General features: G+C 40.0%; 1 protein-coding gene across 4 annotated transcripts in view; it reads right to left on the minus strand.

The window, feature by feature from the left end:
• Positions 1-20,133, minus strand: part of LOC108000694 (zinc finger protein 423 homolog) — a 78,412-nt gene that overhangs the window by 2,516 nt on the left and 55,763 nt on the right. The window contains exons 1-5 of one of the 4 annotated variants that reach the window (XM_017061209.3): positions 13,180-14,959; positions 7,546-7,784; positions 5,436-5,578; positions 1,157-2,888; positions 2-1,069 (exon numbers count right to left, since the gene is read on the minus strand). In XM_017061209.3, the coding sequence (XP_016916698.1) occupies positions 2-1,069; positions 1,157-2,888; positions 5,436-5,578; positions 7,546-7,784; positions 13,180-13,276 (3,279 nt within the window). In that variant the 5' untranslated portion in view covers positions 13,277-14,959. Of the gene's footprint in view, position 1; positions 1,070-1,156; positions 2,889-5,435; positions 5,579-7,545; positions 7,785-8,657; positions 12,987-13,179; positions 14,960-20,133 lie in introns of those variants that run through there. The other 3 variants (XM_062084491.1, XM_017061208.3, XM_062084492.1) reach the window with 3 other exon arrangements.

Genomic DNA, 20,133 nt, shown 5'->3' on the forward strand with positions numbered 1-20,133 from the left:
CTTGACATTGTATACACGTATACGTATTAGATGCAGTTCCAGTCTTCTCATGCTCTATTATCCTATGTTTTTCCACCTCTTCGGAATCCTCAAATTTCACTCCACAATCTTGACATCTTTTATTATCAATTATTCCATTTCTATTCTCTTTATATTTATTCTCCGATTCCCATTTATTTTTCGATCCATCCCATTGTCCATCTTTATTATTAGATGTCCAAGAATCTTCACATTTAGATCTAACAGATTCATATGAATTCAAAATAGGTAAACCTTGAGAATGACGAATATAGCAAGATTTGCAGACCCTCAAAGATTGTCCTCCTCCACTTACATGACTTGGAGGCAAATTAACAAAGTCATCATTAGAAAAATCTCTTAAGCAAAGACAACAACTTGAATTCTGGTTTTTTTGATTGGGACTAGGGCTAGATCCCACACTGTGAGGACCAGTAGAAGCTCTCAAATGATGTCTGGCATGAAGACGACATTCCAAATCGCTGATCAGTGTCTGTCTGCAAACTACACATGCTGCAGGAAGGTGGGGAAGAGAACCGTCTAATCTCTGTTGAGGATCCACGTTTTCCAAACTGTGTCTTTGAACATGTTCTAAAAACTGTGATTCCGAGGCTAAATTTCCTCGACAAACAATACACGTGTCACTTAGTTGTATTTTACAGTGTTTTTGCAGTTTATGTTCTGCTAGAGTTGCACCTGAAGGACAGACTTCATCACAAATATTGCATTTGTGGCGGCCCCCAGGTTCATTTGATGCATGTTGAATCCTTGTATGAGATTCTAGATCAGTTCTAGAACGACATACTTCTCCACAATATGCACAAGTCATGCTGAGATTTGATATGGATTTATTTTGAAACTTAGCTGGAGTGTGAACCAATTTCTTGTGGGCTTGGAGTTCTGTTTCATTAGAAAATTCCCCTCTTTCGCAGAGATCACACTGTTGAGAAGATGTATTGGAGTAATTTGGACGTTTATTATTGTTGTCTCGTTGATTTACGGTGTTATTGTTGCTAGAGGCTGGAGAACGACCTCTTTTTTGAGATTTTGTCTATATAATAAAAAAATTCAATCAAAAAAAGAGATGAAATAATTGAAAGAGCATTAATTGAATTAGAATTTAAAGCTTTGAACATACCTCTTCTTGCAATCTTGGCGGTCTACCAATCCTTCCATTTTCTCTAGAGCTACTTCTAATAATACTTTGATGATTACTGGAATGATGTGCTTGAGCAATATGTCTGTCCAACAAAAATTCTACAGCAAATCCCTCTCTACAAACCGGACATCTATACAAATTAACAGAATGGCTAGCCAAATGGAGTTGCAATTCCAGTTCAGAAATACAACAAATTCCGCAGAAAACACATCTTGGTCCGGAATTTCCAGTTATTCCAGGAGTAGATGCAGGGCTTCTGGCTACAGGGCTGTTATTCGATACAGTAGGAGGTGCATGGATATTTCTCACATGATTTGTCATTTCGGATTCACTCCTAAAGAAACTTTTCCCTTCTCCTGGTGCATTACCCGGCGAATTTTCGTTATTGGACACCGTACAAGTATTGCATCTATAAATCCTACATTCTTGACTGTGTTTCACAGCAAAATGGACTTGTATCGCCACTCTGGAATCAAAAGTGTCTTTACACAGAGCGCATCTATAAAGGTGGTGAGCATGACTATCGAGCAAGTGCCTTTGAAGAAGATCTGGATGAGGATAGAGCTTTTTGCAGGCACCACAGGCATACTCCTTACTAATCTGACCTAGATAATGCTTTGTCAAGTGCACCAACATATCTTCCCTGTCTTGGAAAGTGGCCTCACACTTGGGACAAGAATGTCTGACAGCATCGTTTCTATGATTAGCTTGAAGGTGTCTAGCCAGATGTTCTCTGAAAGATTCAAAGTCCTTTAAAGCTGCCCCACATTGGCCGCATAACAGAGTACCAGCTGAATAATTGTTTTCTGTAGTAGTGGTATGCTTGCTAGTTAAATCTGCTGGCTCAGAAGAAGATATTTGTTCTCTACATTTCTGATTCCTGGAATTTTTAGACTCGTAGACGCTTCCATTGATTTTCGCATCTATATAGTCTTTACTTTCCAGGGGAGCTATCGATCGATTTTCACAATGTTGAAGAACATAATGTTCCGCGTAAGCAGCTGCCGAAGTACAGGGAATGCCGCAAAGAGGGCACATCATCAAGGCAGAGTTGAAACTGTCCGTTCTATGGATCGAGATCAAGTGATCTCTCAAGGAGCCTAACGTGGAGAATTTCATGGTACACTGATTGCACGTAAACGCGTTCTCATAATGATCCTTTTCCATAGCCCTCTCTGAATCATCTTGATATTTCCTGTCGTGCTCCTTCGAACTTCCTTCTGATCGATCTAAATTTTTCTCACCATGTTGATAACCAATCTGTTCGTTAGTTCTGTTGGTCGATGGAGATACCGCAACAGTTTCGCCGCTTAAGATAGCTTGATGCATTGTATGCACGTGCATCTGGAGTTGTTGCATGCAGTTGAAAGAATCTCTGGTGCAGTACATGCAGGCCAATTTCAATGGAGAATTTAGGATTGGCGTCGTCGAAGCACTGCCCTGCGAGCTTTTCAACCCAGATTTCGGATTCAAGGCGAGGTTTAAAGATGGTGATGGGGAACTCGGTACTGGCGGCGATGACGTACTGTGAGAGGACACGCTTCTTCTACCGTAATCGATGTCCTTGGTCGATCCTTGCGACTGATGATGTTTTTTGTGAGATTGCATATGGGACGTCAAGGCAGCTGCTGTATTGTACCCTCTGGAACAGGCCGTGCACTGATACGGTTTCTGCGTGTCGTGCGTTTTCATATGGATCTTCAGATGGTCGCTAAAAATTTTAATGGAAAAATAATTATTATTTGATGTGCTGACGAGTTATTATCATTGGAAGAAAAATTATTTAAAAAAAAGAAAAAGAAAAGAAAAGAAAGAACTTAACCAAACCAAAATTCTATATTACTCAAAATATGGCGAAGAATTCGGAACTACTTTCTCACAAAATCGAATTTCAAGGAAAAAGAATATCTCCTCCTAGCACAATCATAAGGAAGGATAAACGTGAAATCAATCTCGGATAAATCAGAAAAATTGATCGGTGGCATATTGGCAAAAATAAAGAGAATGTGAACGATAGCCGAACGATTTTCCTCTGCTCGTGTGTCGCTCGACGAATAAATAATTCATCCGTCCGGTGGAAAACTAAATCCGTTATAAGCCGAGGTCACCGGTTTGGTCCAACCGGTCAGTGTCTCGGCTCGTTCAGAAACGAAGACAGACGGCAAATTCGCTCTTGCACTTTGTGTTTGAATAATTCATGCGCCAGGATTATCGACTGGTTATGTTCTACCTGTCCTATTATCGTGTATGTCTCCTATTATCGTCTCTGTGCGCTTTGCTTAGCAAAATTTTTTTTGGGGAGGAGGGGCAGGGAGAAAGAAAAGAAAAAGAAGAAAAAAAAATATATCGAAACTGAACAATTTTTTCGACATCTTGAATCTCTTCGTTCTTTCGAGAAGGTTTATCGCGCAGGATCGCTGATACGATATGTTACACGAAGTTGTATACCATTTAGGATGTTTTTTTATTAAGAACCGTGAGAAAAGAAACGTTTGGACGTATATTAATATGATGTAGTTTTAAACACGTCTTAGTTTAACTTTTTTGAATCTTTCTGTTTGACGAATATTTAAAAATAATTATTCTTTCTTCAACAAAATGTTCTAAACGATGTGAAGTATCGTTATTGAAAAAAGGTATGATGTATTATTTCAATATTTTGAAGATACCTTTTTGAGAAATAACATCTATTGTTTCAAGCGAGTGAATTATCGATGGCGATAATAATTTTCGACAAATTAAGAGAAAGAGATGTTTTCTCTTATGGCTAGATGATCTAGGAATAACAACTGGTCGAGCATGTATCTCGATCGATTTCGAAATCGTTCGGATCTCCTGCGGTTACGGTATCTATGTAAGAGAACCACAGGGGTTTTCACCCTTTTGTTGGGTCACCCAAGCCGACTGTCGAGCTGAGAGAACGAATAGAGATGTGGCGTAAAGATCCAGAAATGCGATTGTAGTAATGGCCGACAGGCTAAGTCTCTGTTAAAACTCTGTTTATTTTCATCCTTTCCTCGTTTTAGGAAAACAACCCATTTAAACCATTTTAGTTCAAAATTGGTCTGATAGAAATTTAAAAAAAAAAAGGAAATTTATCGTATAGATATTCGACAATATTCCTTAACATAAATACAAATAATTTTTCGAAATAATAATTTCGAAGAAGGTCCAACAGGAAATTTTTAATCCGTGCGATCCTTTATTAAAAAATTTACAAGAATCATTTATATTGATTCGAAACCTTTTACGTGAAAAAAGTTTTTCGAGAGGTGATTATTAATCTCTGTTTCAGAATCACAAGTTTAATTTAATAAACACAGAGAGAGAAAGAGAGAGAGAGAAAAACGAAAAACAAAAAAAAAAACGATAAATCTAAAGAAAAGAAGAAGCTGTGAGAAATCTAATGGAAGTCACGAGCGCGACGTAAGGGCTCGTAGCGTCGGTGGACGAGGAGCAACGAGGCACTTGACTAATGTTCTACCTGTTGTCCCGTAACACCTATGCGCCTACCTGTCCACTCAGCTGGGGGACGCAAAGAAGAGGGACGGGGGTCCCCTTCTTCTTGTATTCACGTATCTATACGTATATAGTATATACATACATATATATATATACACATTGCCCCGTGTGTATATTTCGAGAAGACTATGTGGACACTTAAAGGACGAAAAGGTGCGTGTGCTTGCCACCCTTGCGGATCCGCCTGCTTTATACCGACTTAGCATTTCAATAACCCATGGGTTGAATGCGAGAGAAAAGAGAAATAAAGATAGGAAGGGGGAAGAGGCGAAAGAAAGAGAGAGAGAGAGAGAGAGGAAGGAGGGAGGGATGGGAAGGTGGTAAATACAGAAAGAGTCACGTAAGAGAGTAAGCTTGACTAATGCCAGCCGGAGCCGTGGTCGTCGCGCGATCATTATTCATTTGTCAAACGATGGATCGGAATATCGGGGCCTATCCACTTTCGTTCCCGCTTTCCGCTTGTCTATTTCAGATTGAATTGTTTTTCGACTTAACATACAGTTTCGCGCATAGTTGAATATTACTCCATCGTACAATTTTTCGTTTATATTATATATATTTTATATCACGTATAATAAGAGATAACATTACAATTTATCGATCAAAAAGCAATTTTTTTGTAAAATTTAACTTAGAGATAAAAGTTTGAAAGATAAAGGAATTCCGGGTGAAGATTTAGGAGAGGTATTGTTTAGAAAAGTAGAAGTTACTAAGATAATAGGGGTTTTAGACGTACCTCCTGGAGAAAGCAGCCTCGCAGTGCGTGCATCGATATCTTCGGTCTCCTGTATGAAGCTTTACGTGTCGATCTCTGCTGCGTTTATGTTTGAATAATCTGGCACACCAGCTGCACCTGTATGGCATTTGGTCCCCGTGACTCTGTGACATTAAAAGGAACGAATATACATATCGATACCACTCGTGATTGTTTCGATTCATTTGCATATATCGATCATTTCTCTTAAAAGTAAATAGATACAACTCGATGGATCGATTAATAATTTTAAGAGAATATCATCTATCTATTTATAAAGTTTTTATTCGTCAAATAGAAGTTTTTGAAAATTGTACGGAAGATTAGGGAGGGAAGAAATTTTATAAAATATATCTCTGGAAAATAAATTCCGCGAAATTTTCAAAGAGGAAAAAAACGAAACTTTCTCTTCGTTTTCCTTCCGAGAAAATCCGATTCTTAAAAAATTTCCGATCTCTTTCGAATTCTTCTTACATTTCCTTCGTATCCGTGAAAAACCTTATAGACGTCGCGATACAGACGTCTTGAAGAAGAAGGCGATCGCTTCGCCCTTCCGTCCGGATTGTCTCTTCAAAGAAGCCGACGGCTCGAAAGTCGTACGTGCCGAGGTTACTTCGTTGGACGAAGAGCGACTCGGAAAAAAGGGAAAAAAAAGGAGAGCATAAAAAGAGCTGTACAAAGAGAATGACCCGGCCCGTTCGCGATCATATCGGTCACACTGATCTACCTGGGTGACAACCACCGGAGGGAATTCCTCGCCGAGGAACTTTCTTGCCCCGTCGATCCTCTTACTCCTCCAACCGCTGGAAATCTCCGCTCAGTCTTATTCTCGATCATGTTGCTCGATTCAATCCAACGGAATGATAACTTTATTTTAAACTCGATAACATTATCATTTCTGCATATATATATAATTATGAAATATTAATTTATTAATGTAATATTAATATTATTCATTTTCAATTTTCCAATGAAAAAGATTTTCTATACGAATATATCTCACTTTTCGAAAATCGAAATTTGTTTTCCAGAAATGCATTTGGGAAAAGTAAAAAAAAAAAAATTCGATCCGTGTCCCATTTCCAAAGCTATTTCGATAGAGCAAAAAACGAAAAACGTTTCTCTAATTCGATCAGCTTTACCACTCTCGTGATCGATTCAACAAAGGAGTAAAAGGATATTCCGTTCTTCTGGAAATTCCGTAAACGGAAATTTTTCTTCTGATTCCTCGTGGTCGAGGACGAGATGGAGACAAAAAAGAAGAGACAGAAAATAAAAAAAAATACTCGAGGCAATGAAGGAAGATTTCATAGCCCCTGAACGAAATTTATCTCCGTTATCGGCCTCGTATCTTTGCTTGAAGCGAGGCGCGATTCAGCTCGCGTATGTGGAAGCGGCTTTTATATCGAGGCTCGAAGAAGCGTAGAGAAGAGGCCGAGGCACGGAGAACCACCTGGATGAACAACCTGACCGGCACAACCTGTTATGGGCCATGGAACAGATTTTGACCCGAAGATGACCCGTTCGACGTAGACTCGGACGCGGAAGAGAATCTGTCTTCTCTAATGCCACCGCCACCGCAAAAAATGGAAGAGAGAGAGAGGCCACGCGTCCTTCGCGCCTCAAGTGGCGCGTTTCCGTTCTTCGGCGATATTCAGTCTCGCTGAATTACAAGCAACGTTGATAAAAATAACGATTGAAATATATATTTAACCTTGAAATTTGGAGGAGCGATTATAGATAGTGGTATCATAAATTTTGTATTGATAATTTTACAATTTTAAACACTAAAATAAAGAAACATTTGAATTATATCACTCCTTTTCAAATATATATATATATAATCTTCGTGAAACGATGAAAGGAAAATAGATAATTATTAAAGATATTTTGAGATTCTGTAAAAAAAATAATAAAACGATGGAAAAATATGTTTCTCCAAAGGGGTTACAATTTCCAAGGTAATGAACGAGATGCAAAAATGCAAACACGAGTCAAGTGGCTGGAACCGAGCGTTCGTCGAGACGATTGGAAGCAGAAAGGGGAGGAGGAAAAAAATGAATAACGTAATAACAATAATCCTCGTGGATACCTGTTCGTGCTTCTTGAGATAGCTAAGCCGGGGGAACGTGCGGTCGCAGAATTGGCAAGGGTAAGGGGCTGTCGCGTTGCTCCCGTCGGCGTTCACTCCGACGTCGGCGTCGACCTCTGGCTCCGACGGGAAACTGGCCGACGTCGGGGTCGCGCAAGACGAGGGCGTCTCACCGCCTCGCCGCGAGTTTGGTCCGCCATCCTCGCTCTGCCACGACGAACTTCCGGTCCCCAACGCCTCTGCAATTTAAAGAGGGAACGATTGAATTTCTCGTTCGGTCAAATGGAAGAAAAAAACACACCTTTCTCTTCGTGATTTATTTAATTAGGGATCGGACGGGGGAAATCGTGGACAGATAAGGGATACAAATGCTTGCCTCCCTGTGAGATGGATAAATGGAACGGGTACCATTTGTATCAATGTTGAGAAAGAGGACATTGGAGGAAAGGGGGATTACCCCCGTTGATTCTTCGCGAAAGATTTTCCCGCGATTTTTCCTTACGATGAATCGGTTATTGTTACAACGATAATTTTGTGTGGATAGGAAGTGAAAGGATAAGAAATTAAGGAATTTAGAGAAGGGAGAAGGGGAAAAGAAATTAAGTAGTCAAGAAAGTACTGAAGAAACTTAGGAATCTAAGAATCGGAAAAGAAAGGAGTCAAGAAGCCAAGAAACCGGAAAAAGAAGAAACCTAGGAATTTAGGAATCTGAGAAAACTAGAAAAGAAAGAATCGAGAAGCCAAGAAACCAGAGGAAGAAGAAATCTAGAAGAATTTGTAAAAAAAAAAAAATAAAATAAAGAAATCTAAGCAAAGAGAGTAAAAGAGAAATCGAAAAACTAAAAAAAAAAAAACAAAAAAATCAAAGAAACCTAAAAGAAAAGAAGAAAGAGGCGAAGAAAGAAGGATCTTTGTTTTGAGGAACAGATTGTGTCGATCGGCGAGCAACGTCGATGTTTCGTACACGGAACGAGGAGAGTGGCGAACATTCGTACGAGCGATCTTTTCGGGGAACAGGTTTATAAATGTCGTAAGACGAACCAGTTCCATAAATGAACCTTACGAACTCGAACGAACACGTAGAAATATTACGAGAGTCTGGCTGACCTCACCTTCCCCGTTACATGTCCCTTTATATCGTTTTCGTAACGAGTATGCGGTGAAACTGGTACCATTAACCCGTGAACATTGTCAAGAGGCTTCGTCGTCGTTCATCCTCCACCAGAGAGGACTTGTCCTCTCACGGATAGAAGAAAAGCGCATTCCTCGCGGGAATCCTTCGCTCTCGAGCTTCTTCCATTTTTCCATCCCCGATCTGTTGTCCGACACTTGCGCGATAAACATATAATTGCTTCGCGAGAATTGATGTCCAATTTTTCTTGTTATAGTTTTCAGTCGAATCGAACGATAAGTTTTTGCAAACTCAATAAAATAGTAAGCATTATACGTAAGATAGGTTTCGTTTATTCGTCGATAAGTTAGGTTAATTTTTATCCATCGATACGCGATGGACGATCATTCGCTTTGGAGCTTCTTCCATTTTTCCATCTCCGATCTGTTCGATATTTGCGCGATAAACGCATAATTGCTTCGCGAGAACGGATCGTCGAATTTTTCTTGTAGTTTTTATCGAATCGAACGATAAGTTTTTGCTCAAACTCAATAAAATAGTAAGCATTATACGTAAGATAGGTTTGGTTTATTCGTCGATAAGTTAGATTAATTTTCATCAATCGATACGCGATGGATAATTATTCGCTCTGGAGTTCCTTCCATTTTTCCATCTGTTGTCCGATATTTGGGCGATAAACATATAATTGGTTCATGAGAACGGATCGTCCAGTTTTTCTTGTTATAGCTTTCATCGAATCGAACGATAAGTTTTTGTAAATTCAATAAAATAGTAAGCATTATACGTAAGATAGGTTTCGTTTATTCGTCGATAAGTTAGGTTAATTTTCATCGATCGATGCGCGATGGATAATCATTCGCTTTGGAACTTTTTCCATTTTTCCATCTCTAATCTGTTCGATATTTGCGCGATAAACGCATAATTGCTTCACGAGAAGGAATCGTCGAGTTTTTCTTGTTATAGTTTTTACCGAACGAAAAATTTTCGCAAACTGAATAAAATAGTATGTATTATACGTAAGATAGATTTCGATAAGTTCTCATCGATCGAGCGATGATTCGTTCGAAAAAACTTGGAAAAGTTGGACGGTGAAGAAGAACGATCGAGCGACCAGTGAGGGAGAAACGAAAGAAACGACTGTGTCGTCGTAGAAAACCGGTGACAAAAAGGAGAGATCCGGACGAGTAGAATAATTAATAATTGGCAAGAATGAAGACTCGTACCGGGTCGGATAGAGCAAAGTGGCCCTGGTAAACGGTGGAAATGACTCGGCTAGTTGGCCGTTTCCTCATTTGACCCGTCCACACGCTGGATCCGACACCCACCAGTGAATTTAAGAGATTTTGCGGAATCCCGCCGTCTCTGCTCCTTGAAACGCGAGCGCGAGAGACACCCAACGAGATCAGACTCGTGTATCCGTTTAAATGGGTCGCATCCTCCGCCCACGCGTCCTCCGCCACCGTTTTTCACGCTTTAATTTTCTGGGATCGCGACTTCTAGCAACTGCGACTTCAAACGATCGTTCGAGTCGTCGCCTCGAACATTTTTGCGCGAATCGCGTAACCAAACTTTAACAAATTTTCAACTTCACTTTCAGCAGTTTAAAAATTTCGTATTTTTAAATTTTCTTATTTTTGCCTGTTACAAAATCGTTACCATCCTCGAATTTCATCTTCTATCCTCGATATTTTAAAATCCCCTTAAATTTTTATATTATATATTTGCGTTCCTGAATTTTCACGATATATCTTCGAATTGTATATCTAAATTTCCGCGTTTAAATTAAATTCTATGTTGTTTCTTTCGCATTCTCTCTCTCTTTCTCTTTGATTTCTTTTCATCTCCCGATGCGCGATATTTATACACGGGTTGGTATTATTTTGCAATTTCGTAGGAACGGCTACGATTTCTCGGCGTGCCTCGACGATTGCGAGTGTAGAAAAAAATCAGGTGTTCCTGCAATTGTGCAACATGGACCGCGACGGGAACGGGGCACTCGCCCAATTGGCATCCAGCATGACTCACGCGCGCCTCTTCTCGAAGGGAAAAAGAGACGCGGCAGATCGGGTGAGCGTGCAATAAATATAAACCGAGCTGCCGATCGAGTGTACGAAAGCACCCAGCTGATCCCGCCGTCGTCAACAATTCGGTTGCGATTGCCAACAAATCAGGATCAAGCCTTTCGTCAGCCCATTCATGGAAAGATCCGATCGTTCTTCGAAATCTTTTAAACGTCTCTTCATCTTCGACGAAGGCCGACTTCTCCCATTCTCGAACGACCGTCTCTCCAACTTTCCGCTCCTTAATTTTATTATTTTTCATTACACAAATTCTCAAAACGATAATCTACTTCTTTTTATAGCCGAGCTCGAAAGTTCTCAAAACATGGTGAAAAATGAGATCAAAAATGTAGAAAAACAATTTTTGCTCATATCGCAAACTGAGCGATGCATCCTCTTAAAATTTCCCAAGAGACGTAATCTAAGACCAATACCGATCAAGGTATTTCTTGAAAAAGGAAGAAAAAAGAGGAATCGCGACTGGATTAATCTTAGCTAGAATCCTGATACCCGAATCAAAGTGTTGCAAAATTGATCGCGAAAGAACGCCGTTCTCAAAGAATTCTGGATTAAATCGATCGAAGCGAAGGAAGGGGGATCTTCTCGCAAAGGATGAGGATCGGGGGAGGAATGTTTGGAGCAGAGAGGGAAAAAGGGGTGCGATAACGCGAAAACGAAGAGGAGGCAAGGATGCGAGGGCTCGGCCGGAGGATCGAAGGGGGTTTTATTTAGAGTCTCGATTCCGTCCAATCAGCGACGATGTGTCATCGACGCGAAAATAGTCGCACTTAACACTGGCAGCTCTTTTCTGCGACCTGCCGATGCCAGCCGTATTGCATTGTGTTTTTATCTTGTAGCAGTGTTGGTGCGAGCCCATACAGCCTCCCTGTGGTCGCATGTGGCCGCGTATAATGTTGTCACCTCGTGCCCGTCGCTATTTATAGGACGCTTCGACCACGCTTATTAATAGGGGGCCGACTTAACGCCTTCGTTAATTGTGACTTATGTTAGCACGCGAACCTCTGACAACCCTTCTGCCCCAGTCGTTTGCGCGGATTTTTTCATCGACATTGGCGTAACAACCGCCATCTCTCGCGCAAGGATCAATATTTTTTCGATCCACGATCGTTGGTCCAACATCGTTTCACGATGTTAAGATTTTCCTTCGTTTTTTGGGGGGAGAGGGGAAGAGTTTTTGCTAATTTCGAGATTGATAAGATGCGAATCCCTCGATGCTGGATTCATATTTTCGACCATTGTTAAGGGATCAGAATACGAATTTTATGAATGTTTCGAAGAAATTAGGTAATTGGAGACTTTGGCGATCGATCGAGACGTTTAAGGTTTTTTTTTAAGGGATTTTGCTAGTGGATAATTTAAGGATTTCGAGATTTTAAGATGTTAAGCGTGATTTTCGATTGTTAGGGATATGATCAGGATATGAATTTTGTGAATGTTTCGAAGAAATTAGGTAATTTTGGCGATCGATCGAATCGTTTAGGGATTTTTTAGGGGGATTTTGATAATTAAATGGATAATTTAAGCGTGATCTCTTGATGCTGGATTCATATTTTCGGCGATTGTTAAGGGATCAGAATACGAATTTTATGAATGTTTCGAAGAAATTAGGTAATTGGAGACTTTGGCGGACGATCGAATCGTTTAGGATTATTTTTAAAGAATTTTAGTAGTAGATAATTTAGTAAAGATTTCGAGATTTTAAGATGATCCTGGATTCATATTTTTGATGATTGTTAGAGGATCAGGATATGAATTTTACAAATGTGTCGAGGAAATTAGGTAATTAGAGATTTTGGCGATTTTTATTTCGATTTCTGATAACAATCGATAATATAATAATATAATCGATAATAATAATCGATAAAAGGATTTCTTAATTTGTTATTTCCACCTTGGATTAATAATCTCATAAATTTGTTATTAGATCGATTTAAAATATCTGTGTCTAAAATTTAATATATAAAATTTTTACGACGGTGTATAGTAATACATTCTGACAAGCGTAAACTTGATAATTGTGATCTATGATGCCCATCTCCGAGTTTTAAATTGGACGGCGTTAAATACGCTTCTCCAACTGCGAAGCTTTCGGATAATTCTATTAGACAGTCGATGATATTGTATCATCGTGAAAGACTTTTAATAGCGTGGAACTTAACCATCAATTACCGGATCAGATTGAAATTGAGGAGACGTATGAAACGAAGGGTAAGCGATTGAAATACGTTCGCGTGTGAAAGAAAAAAAAAAAAAGAAAAATAACCGCGAATAAAGGAAAAGATATTTTAATCGATCATTCTATTTTACGATTCTACTCTGAACTGTTGCAATAAAAAATCGTGCAATTTTATTTATTTATTTTTTTTCGATAGTAAAAATAAATGTACTTATATTTAGTTAATATATGAAAAGGAACAATACCTTTGGACTTACGCTGCTCCTCCTGAGAAGGCTCCTTGTGTGCTTGGATTTTGCCTATTAACAACTCCAATCTCGAACTATTTCCCTTGAACAACATTTTGTCCTTCTTCTTGTTCAATCACCCCTCGAATATTCAAATTCACACCCGTTCACCATCACCGGTTAATACCAACCAGTTCGAAAAAGAGTTCTTCCAATTGATCTACTTCGAATTTTTAAACTTTGAAATTTGGAGCAACGAAATGATTCCAAAAAAAAAAAAAGAGATCGTTATAAATATGTACATTTATCGGAGAACCATCACTTCGATAACAGAATTATTCATTACATGTAAACTTTTTTCGAAATTGAATGAATCGAGTTAATTTGACTGAAAACTATTAGTCTCCAATTAGCTAATCTTCGTCACGACCCAATCCCTCCAATATGAACACAATTGTCCCTTCAGATTCCTCGGTTCCTCGAATTCCGTTGAATCGAGCAAAATCTATAAATAGATTACAATTGACTCCCGTAATCAACGATGAAAAATCACCTACAATAATCATAATATTATTAGCCTGCTGTCACTGTCGATTCTTCACTACACTCGATTCGTCTCTCCCCAATTATTTCCTCTTCCAAAACTTATTCAAAAATTCTGTTCGAAAGAGCGTCTCCTCCTAACCCCTTACTCCAAAACTCGAACACCGTCGACAATAGTTACGTATCACACGACGATACGTAAACGACCAAGAAAAAAAAAAAAAAAAGAAAAAGAAAAAAGAATTCCAAAGAAAATCGCAAGAGATGTCCCTTCTTCTCTGGAGAGAAACTTGCCCCAAACTTCCAACGCCTGGACCCACGAAGAACGGACGAACCACGTGACAAGGCCGCAGAGCCGCGGAAAAGCGCGGATTTCCCCAAGGCCGGGGGAAAGAAGGAGAGTTTATCGATCCGGTCTCGATCGTTCGATCGCAAGGACTGGCTGCGATCCGTGGTGCCCGCGCTGCCGAGGAACACGGCCGAGTGTATAAACGCGCACTAAACCGGGAACCCACGGTGACTATTATCGCGCACGATGCAAAACCGACACACCAACGTCCACCTCCTGAAACCTCCTGAAAGAGTGTTCGCCGTACGTGGAGGAAGGAGAAGGGACGACGACAAAAGCCGGCTGCGAGAGGCCAGGGAGTCCCCTGGGAAACCAGCGACCGCATTGGACGGTAGGCGGGATCGCACACTAACAGAGTACACCCACCTTCCGGCTACCTCTCGCACCTATTTAACCTTTTCGTCCACCTCTGTTTCTGCACCAGGCAGCTGATACGTGGTAAGTATCGCCGCTGTCCCACGCGGCGTGTACTCGAGCTGGCAATCTTATTATATTAAGAATTGTCCCGTTTCCCGTCGGACGGAGGGGAGGGGAGAGGCGATGATCGGTTTTAAGGGGCTTACGTTCGTAAATGTCGGTCGAAAATATTTAAGAAGAGGGATGTTTGAGGGGGAGATGGACGGAGACGTGCGTGTATAGGTACTTTTATGGCGGAGAGGAGATTGGTGACGAGTGGCTGTCGTTAAGAGTTGGATTAAACGATGCAGCTTTGCAGATTCGATGATGGAGTGAGGATGGAAAGAAGAATGGGGTGATTTGGGGAGTTGCGGGAAATGTACGAGGATTATTTGTAGGATATCGCTTCCTGTGCGAGACTGGCGATCAAGTTGTTAAAAGTTAGCTCGTTTTGCATTGATCGATTGGTTTCAGGAACGAAAATTTTTGGAAATATGTTATTCGACAACTCTTCGTGCGAGGCTTAAGATTAGAGATGAGATTCTAAGAATCACTCCGTTCTGCGTAAAAAGGGAAGGCATCAACATCAGTTGTAAGAATTAGAAGTTTTGGAGTGAAACATTAACCTTTGGATAAAATTTTCTTGGAGAAATTTCAAAGTGGAACATATATATGCTCCAATAGCTCTATCAATCTCAACAATAACCATTCATAAAATTCCTTAATTTTTTAACAATTGACTTGCACGCAAGATGGATTATTTACGCAACAATCCATGGAAATCTAATCGATGGAAATCTCACGGGTTGCCAAGCCACCCTATATACGTTCCATTTATTCGAGACCGAGGCAATATTCGAGGAAACCAAGGGCGTATTGCTTCCTCGAAGCGATATCCAACGGCAGTTAACAAGCTGTTAACTGGTCGTCGCAGAAAACAGAAGCGGCACGGCGCATAGTTTTCGTGAAACCTATTTCCAAGGTTCGCCAGCGGGGTTTCTATCGGGGGATCCAAATCGAACGGTTCGCCTTCAGATCTCTATACGTATATACGTGTATACCGAAAAATGTGCGGTGATGTTGGGAAAATATAAGGTGAAAGAAAAAAGAAAGGAAGGAAGGAAGGAAGGAAGGAAGGAAGGAAGGAAGGGTAGGAAGAAAAATAGAAGAGGCCACCGGGGAAAAAGAGAGAGAGACCCCCTGCAACCCTGTGAAATCGACTGGAATGGATTCTCACACACGGTTGGAGCTCTGTACCACCTTATGGGGGCCAACAGAGGAGACAGACTCCCTACGGGGACCCATAAGGTGTGCCTGTAACCCGTGGCCCGTGCACGGAAAGGCGCGAGGCGCCCACCCATCGCGATTATTTATCTCGTTGCGATCGTGACGTTAGGTGGTCTTCATCCCTGACCGTGTCATTCGCACGTATACATATAGCTGTAGATGTCGATGACTCTCTTCTCGGACTTTTGATTTTCTCGATTTTTTTCTTTTTTTAAATGATCTCGAGGTACGTAGATCGCAATTTTGAGTTTACGATTATAGATAGATTCGTGTTTATAAATTGATTCTTAGAATCTTTTAGAAAATTAGAGAATAGAAAGTGAGAAATTAAAAAATTTATTACAATTATCGAGCACTTTTTTCAAAAGTTTCTTTCGATTTTTGATTTATGATTTTTTGCATATGCAATCGAGGTAAATTTGGAGATTATACTTAAATTGCATTGATCGAAGAACTTATGGAGACACAGTATAGAAAATTAGAGAGTAGAATGTGAGATTTTTTGACAGATTTCTTGCGAGATCTTTCAATTTTGGATTTATGATTTTTTAGGTAGATCCGGATAGAGATGCGTGGGATCAGAGTGTAGTGATTAAATGGTCAAATTTTTTTGCGATGGAAAGGAGGCTTGAAAAATCTCGATACTTTTTCAATGTACGTTTTAATTGCCACGGGTGTTTCCTTCAGCCGGGTTTTCATTGTGAGTCGTTTTTGCCGGATGCTTTTATTGATCGCGCAACTGGACCGAATCGAGCAGACGGCTACTCCGATTCGACATCGAAACGGAAACAGTGTGACTGGCAGCGATGCGAAACACCTCGGGCAAAAAGATGTTCTTCCATTAAAGATCGCCTTAGGCACGCACGTCCGATGATTCCTGGATCTTTTCCACTTTTTAACACCGCTATAATTTTAACCGTTATTAAATTCATTTTTCCATGTTACGTATACATATATATATATTTTCTAGAAAAATTCAAAGAAATGCAACAAGTGAAATTATCTGCTCCAAAGCACGAATTGCATGCGCTTCCAAAGCAAAGATTCCAACGTAAGATTCTACCGTCGAAACTTTCGAAACTTCATTTTAAACTACATCGTATAACTTATCTCTCAAACTATGCAAAACTTCCTACCAAATCCATGAAATTTCCTGTCAAAACCGTGAACTACATTTACTCCAAAGATCGATCAAAGGAAAAATTAAAAAAAAAAGAAAAAAAGAAACTATTGAATTTCCCGCCGTAAACCTAACCTAACTCACTCGACTCGGGCTGCGAAAAGATAAAACTCGATTCGTTCTTTCATAAATTCTCTTAACAGATCGAATATCTCTTAAAGAAAGGCGAAAAGTTGGAAAGAAAAGTGGGGAGAGTGGAAAGCGGGGCGAGGAAATATGAATGAAAATCGAGGACGAGGCAACGTGACACGAAGCACGTTGTGGGTGGCTCCTTAAATAAAGCGCATGTGCGGCTTTTACCGTTTTCATCGCGATCGACTCCGCCTACGCGGCCCCGCCGATGCACGCGTTTTCCCTTTTGGCTCGTTCACACGCGCACGCGACGCTTCCGTCCGCCCCGGAGGTGAATCGGTGGCCCGCAAACCACCCACGCTTTAGGCCGCGTCCACACGTTCCCTTTCGCCCCCACCACGTGGCGCGCGACGTCACGCAACCCGTGCAAGCGGCACGCGCGATTTCATTCATGCCTTCGTCCCGCTCCTATACCTGCGCGTCTCTATATCTCTTCTTCTTTCCGAAATACAATTTTATATATACTTTCGTATTAAATTAATTTCTATTTTTTTGAAGAAGAAGAATTTTTAATCTCTGATATAGGTATATATATGTGTTCATAATCTAATATAATTGGGATGAAGATCTAATTCGTTTGTAAAACGTTCTCCAAATTTTTGCACGAATATCTTCTTATAGCGTGATACTTTATTGTAAAAAGTAAATTTCATCGTCCGGAAAATTATAAATATTTCGAAATGAATCAGACGATGAGGACAATTTGAAATTCGATGATAACCCTCCTCCGTTCTTATTCCTCGAAGGTTTAGATACGAATGTGTGCGGTAGATAAGAAAATTATCCAACGGAGAAATAAAAAGATCTCCGATTCACCGAAAATCATCATCGCTATGAAATCAAACGACAAACTTTCCCTCCTTTTTTTTTTTTTCTTAGCTACTAACGATTCGTCGATCGATTAAAATCGAGCTGCTCTCTAAACTTGGAAAGCGTGAATGAGAAACGTCGTCGATTAACGCTTTCACGAAAGAGGAAGGAGGATAGCTGGAGGTAGCTGGATGATTATAGAGAAATGCATAAGACGAGGGGACGAAAAAACATTTTATGCAGGAGGATGGAGAGACAATGGCGCTCTCTAGTACACTCGATTTGCGGTCGAGAGATCACACGGAAGTGGTAGGAATTGCTTCGATATTCCAGAGGAGCCTGTGAGAACGCGGACGGCGTTCCTCCATGAATTTATTAGATTGAGACGCTCTCACGCGAGCATACCAGACGCTTTAAGAAGCCACGGAACCAATTTCTACCGGTCTTCCAATCGGAGACACTTTCACGGTTCTATACTACGGTGAAATTCGGACCATTGTTCACACGTTTCGTTCTTTCTTGTCTATTAGATTTTCTAGTTAAGGATGACGCAAACTTTAATCCAATCTGTATGCACACTGCTCGCAATAGAGCGAGTTTATATTTTAAATTATTACAATTGCTCGTGAGAATTAATTTATATTTGTATAAAACAGGAATTTCAATGATACGAAGAAATTTTTCTGTAAATTTTGCTTTGTTTTCGAATAAATTTTCTTATCTCAATTTAGCACGAGGAAGAAAAGATCACGCATGCGTAAAGAAGCGGATGTCTTTATTTCCATTCCACTATCGAGAGCAATCCACAATCACCGATTTATGACCGATTTATCTTCACCACTTGTACAATGACCAAGGCTTCGTTCCACGATAAAACGGTTTTTCACAGTAATTCTTTTTTCTCGCTCGTCGTCACGCAGTCTGGAAATTTCTACTCCGTGCGTACTTTGAGCGTGTAAAAGTTATAAATCAATCCATTCACAAACACGTTCATCGGCCACAATGGAGATATCAGACCGACAACTTATTAACATTATTTCAACTATCTGCCCGATAATTCTTGTAAAATCGGATGAGTAACCACCGAGAGTCATGTTTTTCTTTCAAACAACAATAACAGGATTTATCTGCTCGAACAAAAGTATGCCTCGAATTAGCCTTTGAACAGAGATTATAAGATTCTTCTTTGCGCGATTTCTTAAATTATCTTCAAGTTATTTAGTTAGGCTCATTGGAGTGGAAGAGATAATGCAAGAGATTTGAATTGGAGGAAACGTTCTTTATCTATTCCTTTCTCTTCGAGGAAAATTTTAATTTCAAGGAACAATAATAACAATAAAAATTGGTATCTCGTTACAAACATTGAAATTATGAACTCTTTTTCACGCTCGTTGAAAATTTTCTCCCGCACCCTAAGCGGAAGAATGTAAATTGGAACGGTGAGCGGTGTTCGCCACGACAGGAACGGCTTCCGGTCAAGGAACATAAACTCCTCGAAACTGTCTTAACAACCGCGAGAAACAGCTCCACAGACCGGTAGCTGTTACTCTCTTAGGATACTTCCGCCCAAGCCTCTAACCAACGTAATCGTTCTCACAATAACCCAGAGGAAACGTTTCAAAATTAATCGATTTAATTCGGATCAATCTTGAAAGTTTGGATTGCTTTGAAAATTCCATCGCGAACGAGACGAACTTTTCTCCATCAAAATTTCCTTCGTAAGGACGAATATCGAGTGAAAAATCGTACAAATATTACAACAACGAGCAGTATTTTTTATTTTAAAATTAAATCGTTAAATTTTTTTTTAAATATAATTGAGATATAATAAAATATGAAACGCAGAGGATTTTGACTGGGTTTCTGTTGTATCGAAGAAAAGAAGAAGGATTTAAACGGTTTTAAGACGTCGATTTGGTAGAAATATTTCCCCAGCATAAATTTGAACCTGAATAGCTTTTAGCTGGGATCGGCTAGCTTCCGGTTCGCCTTAGGGTAAATCCAACTACGGAAGCAACCTTCTGACCGGAAGCGGCTACCCTTCTGAACGCTGTACCCTTCACGCGGTTTGTCTTAGCCGCCATTTTGGGGCTGCAGTAGTCCAAACATTCCCCTTTCTAGTCTCGAAAGTCCATTAGTACAAAGAAATATCACGTTTGTCTAGCTACTTCATTTTCGAAAGCGTTTTGCGAAGCTACAAATTTAATAGAATTAAGAAATTCAAACTACAAAGTTGTAAAGCTTAGAAAGTTACAAAGTTGCAAAATTTGTAAAG

Source organism: Apis cerana, linkage group LG14 (genome assembly GCF_029169275.1).
Source record: "Apis cerana isolate GH-2021 linkage group LG14, AcerK_1.0, whole genome shotgun sequence".
In the NCBI taxonomy this organism is placed as follows: Eukaryota; Metazoa; Arthropoda; class Insecta; order Hymenoptera; family Apidae; genus Apis; species Apis cerana.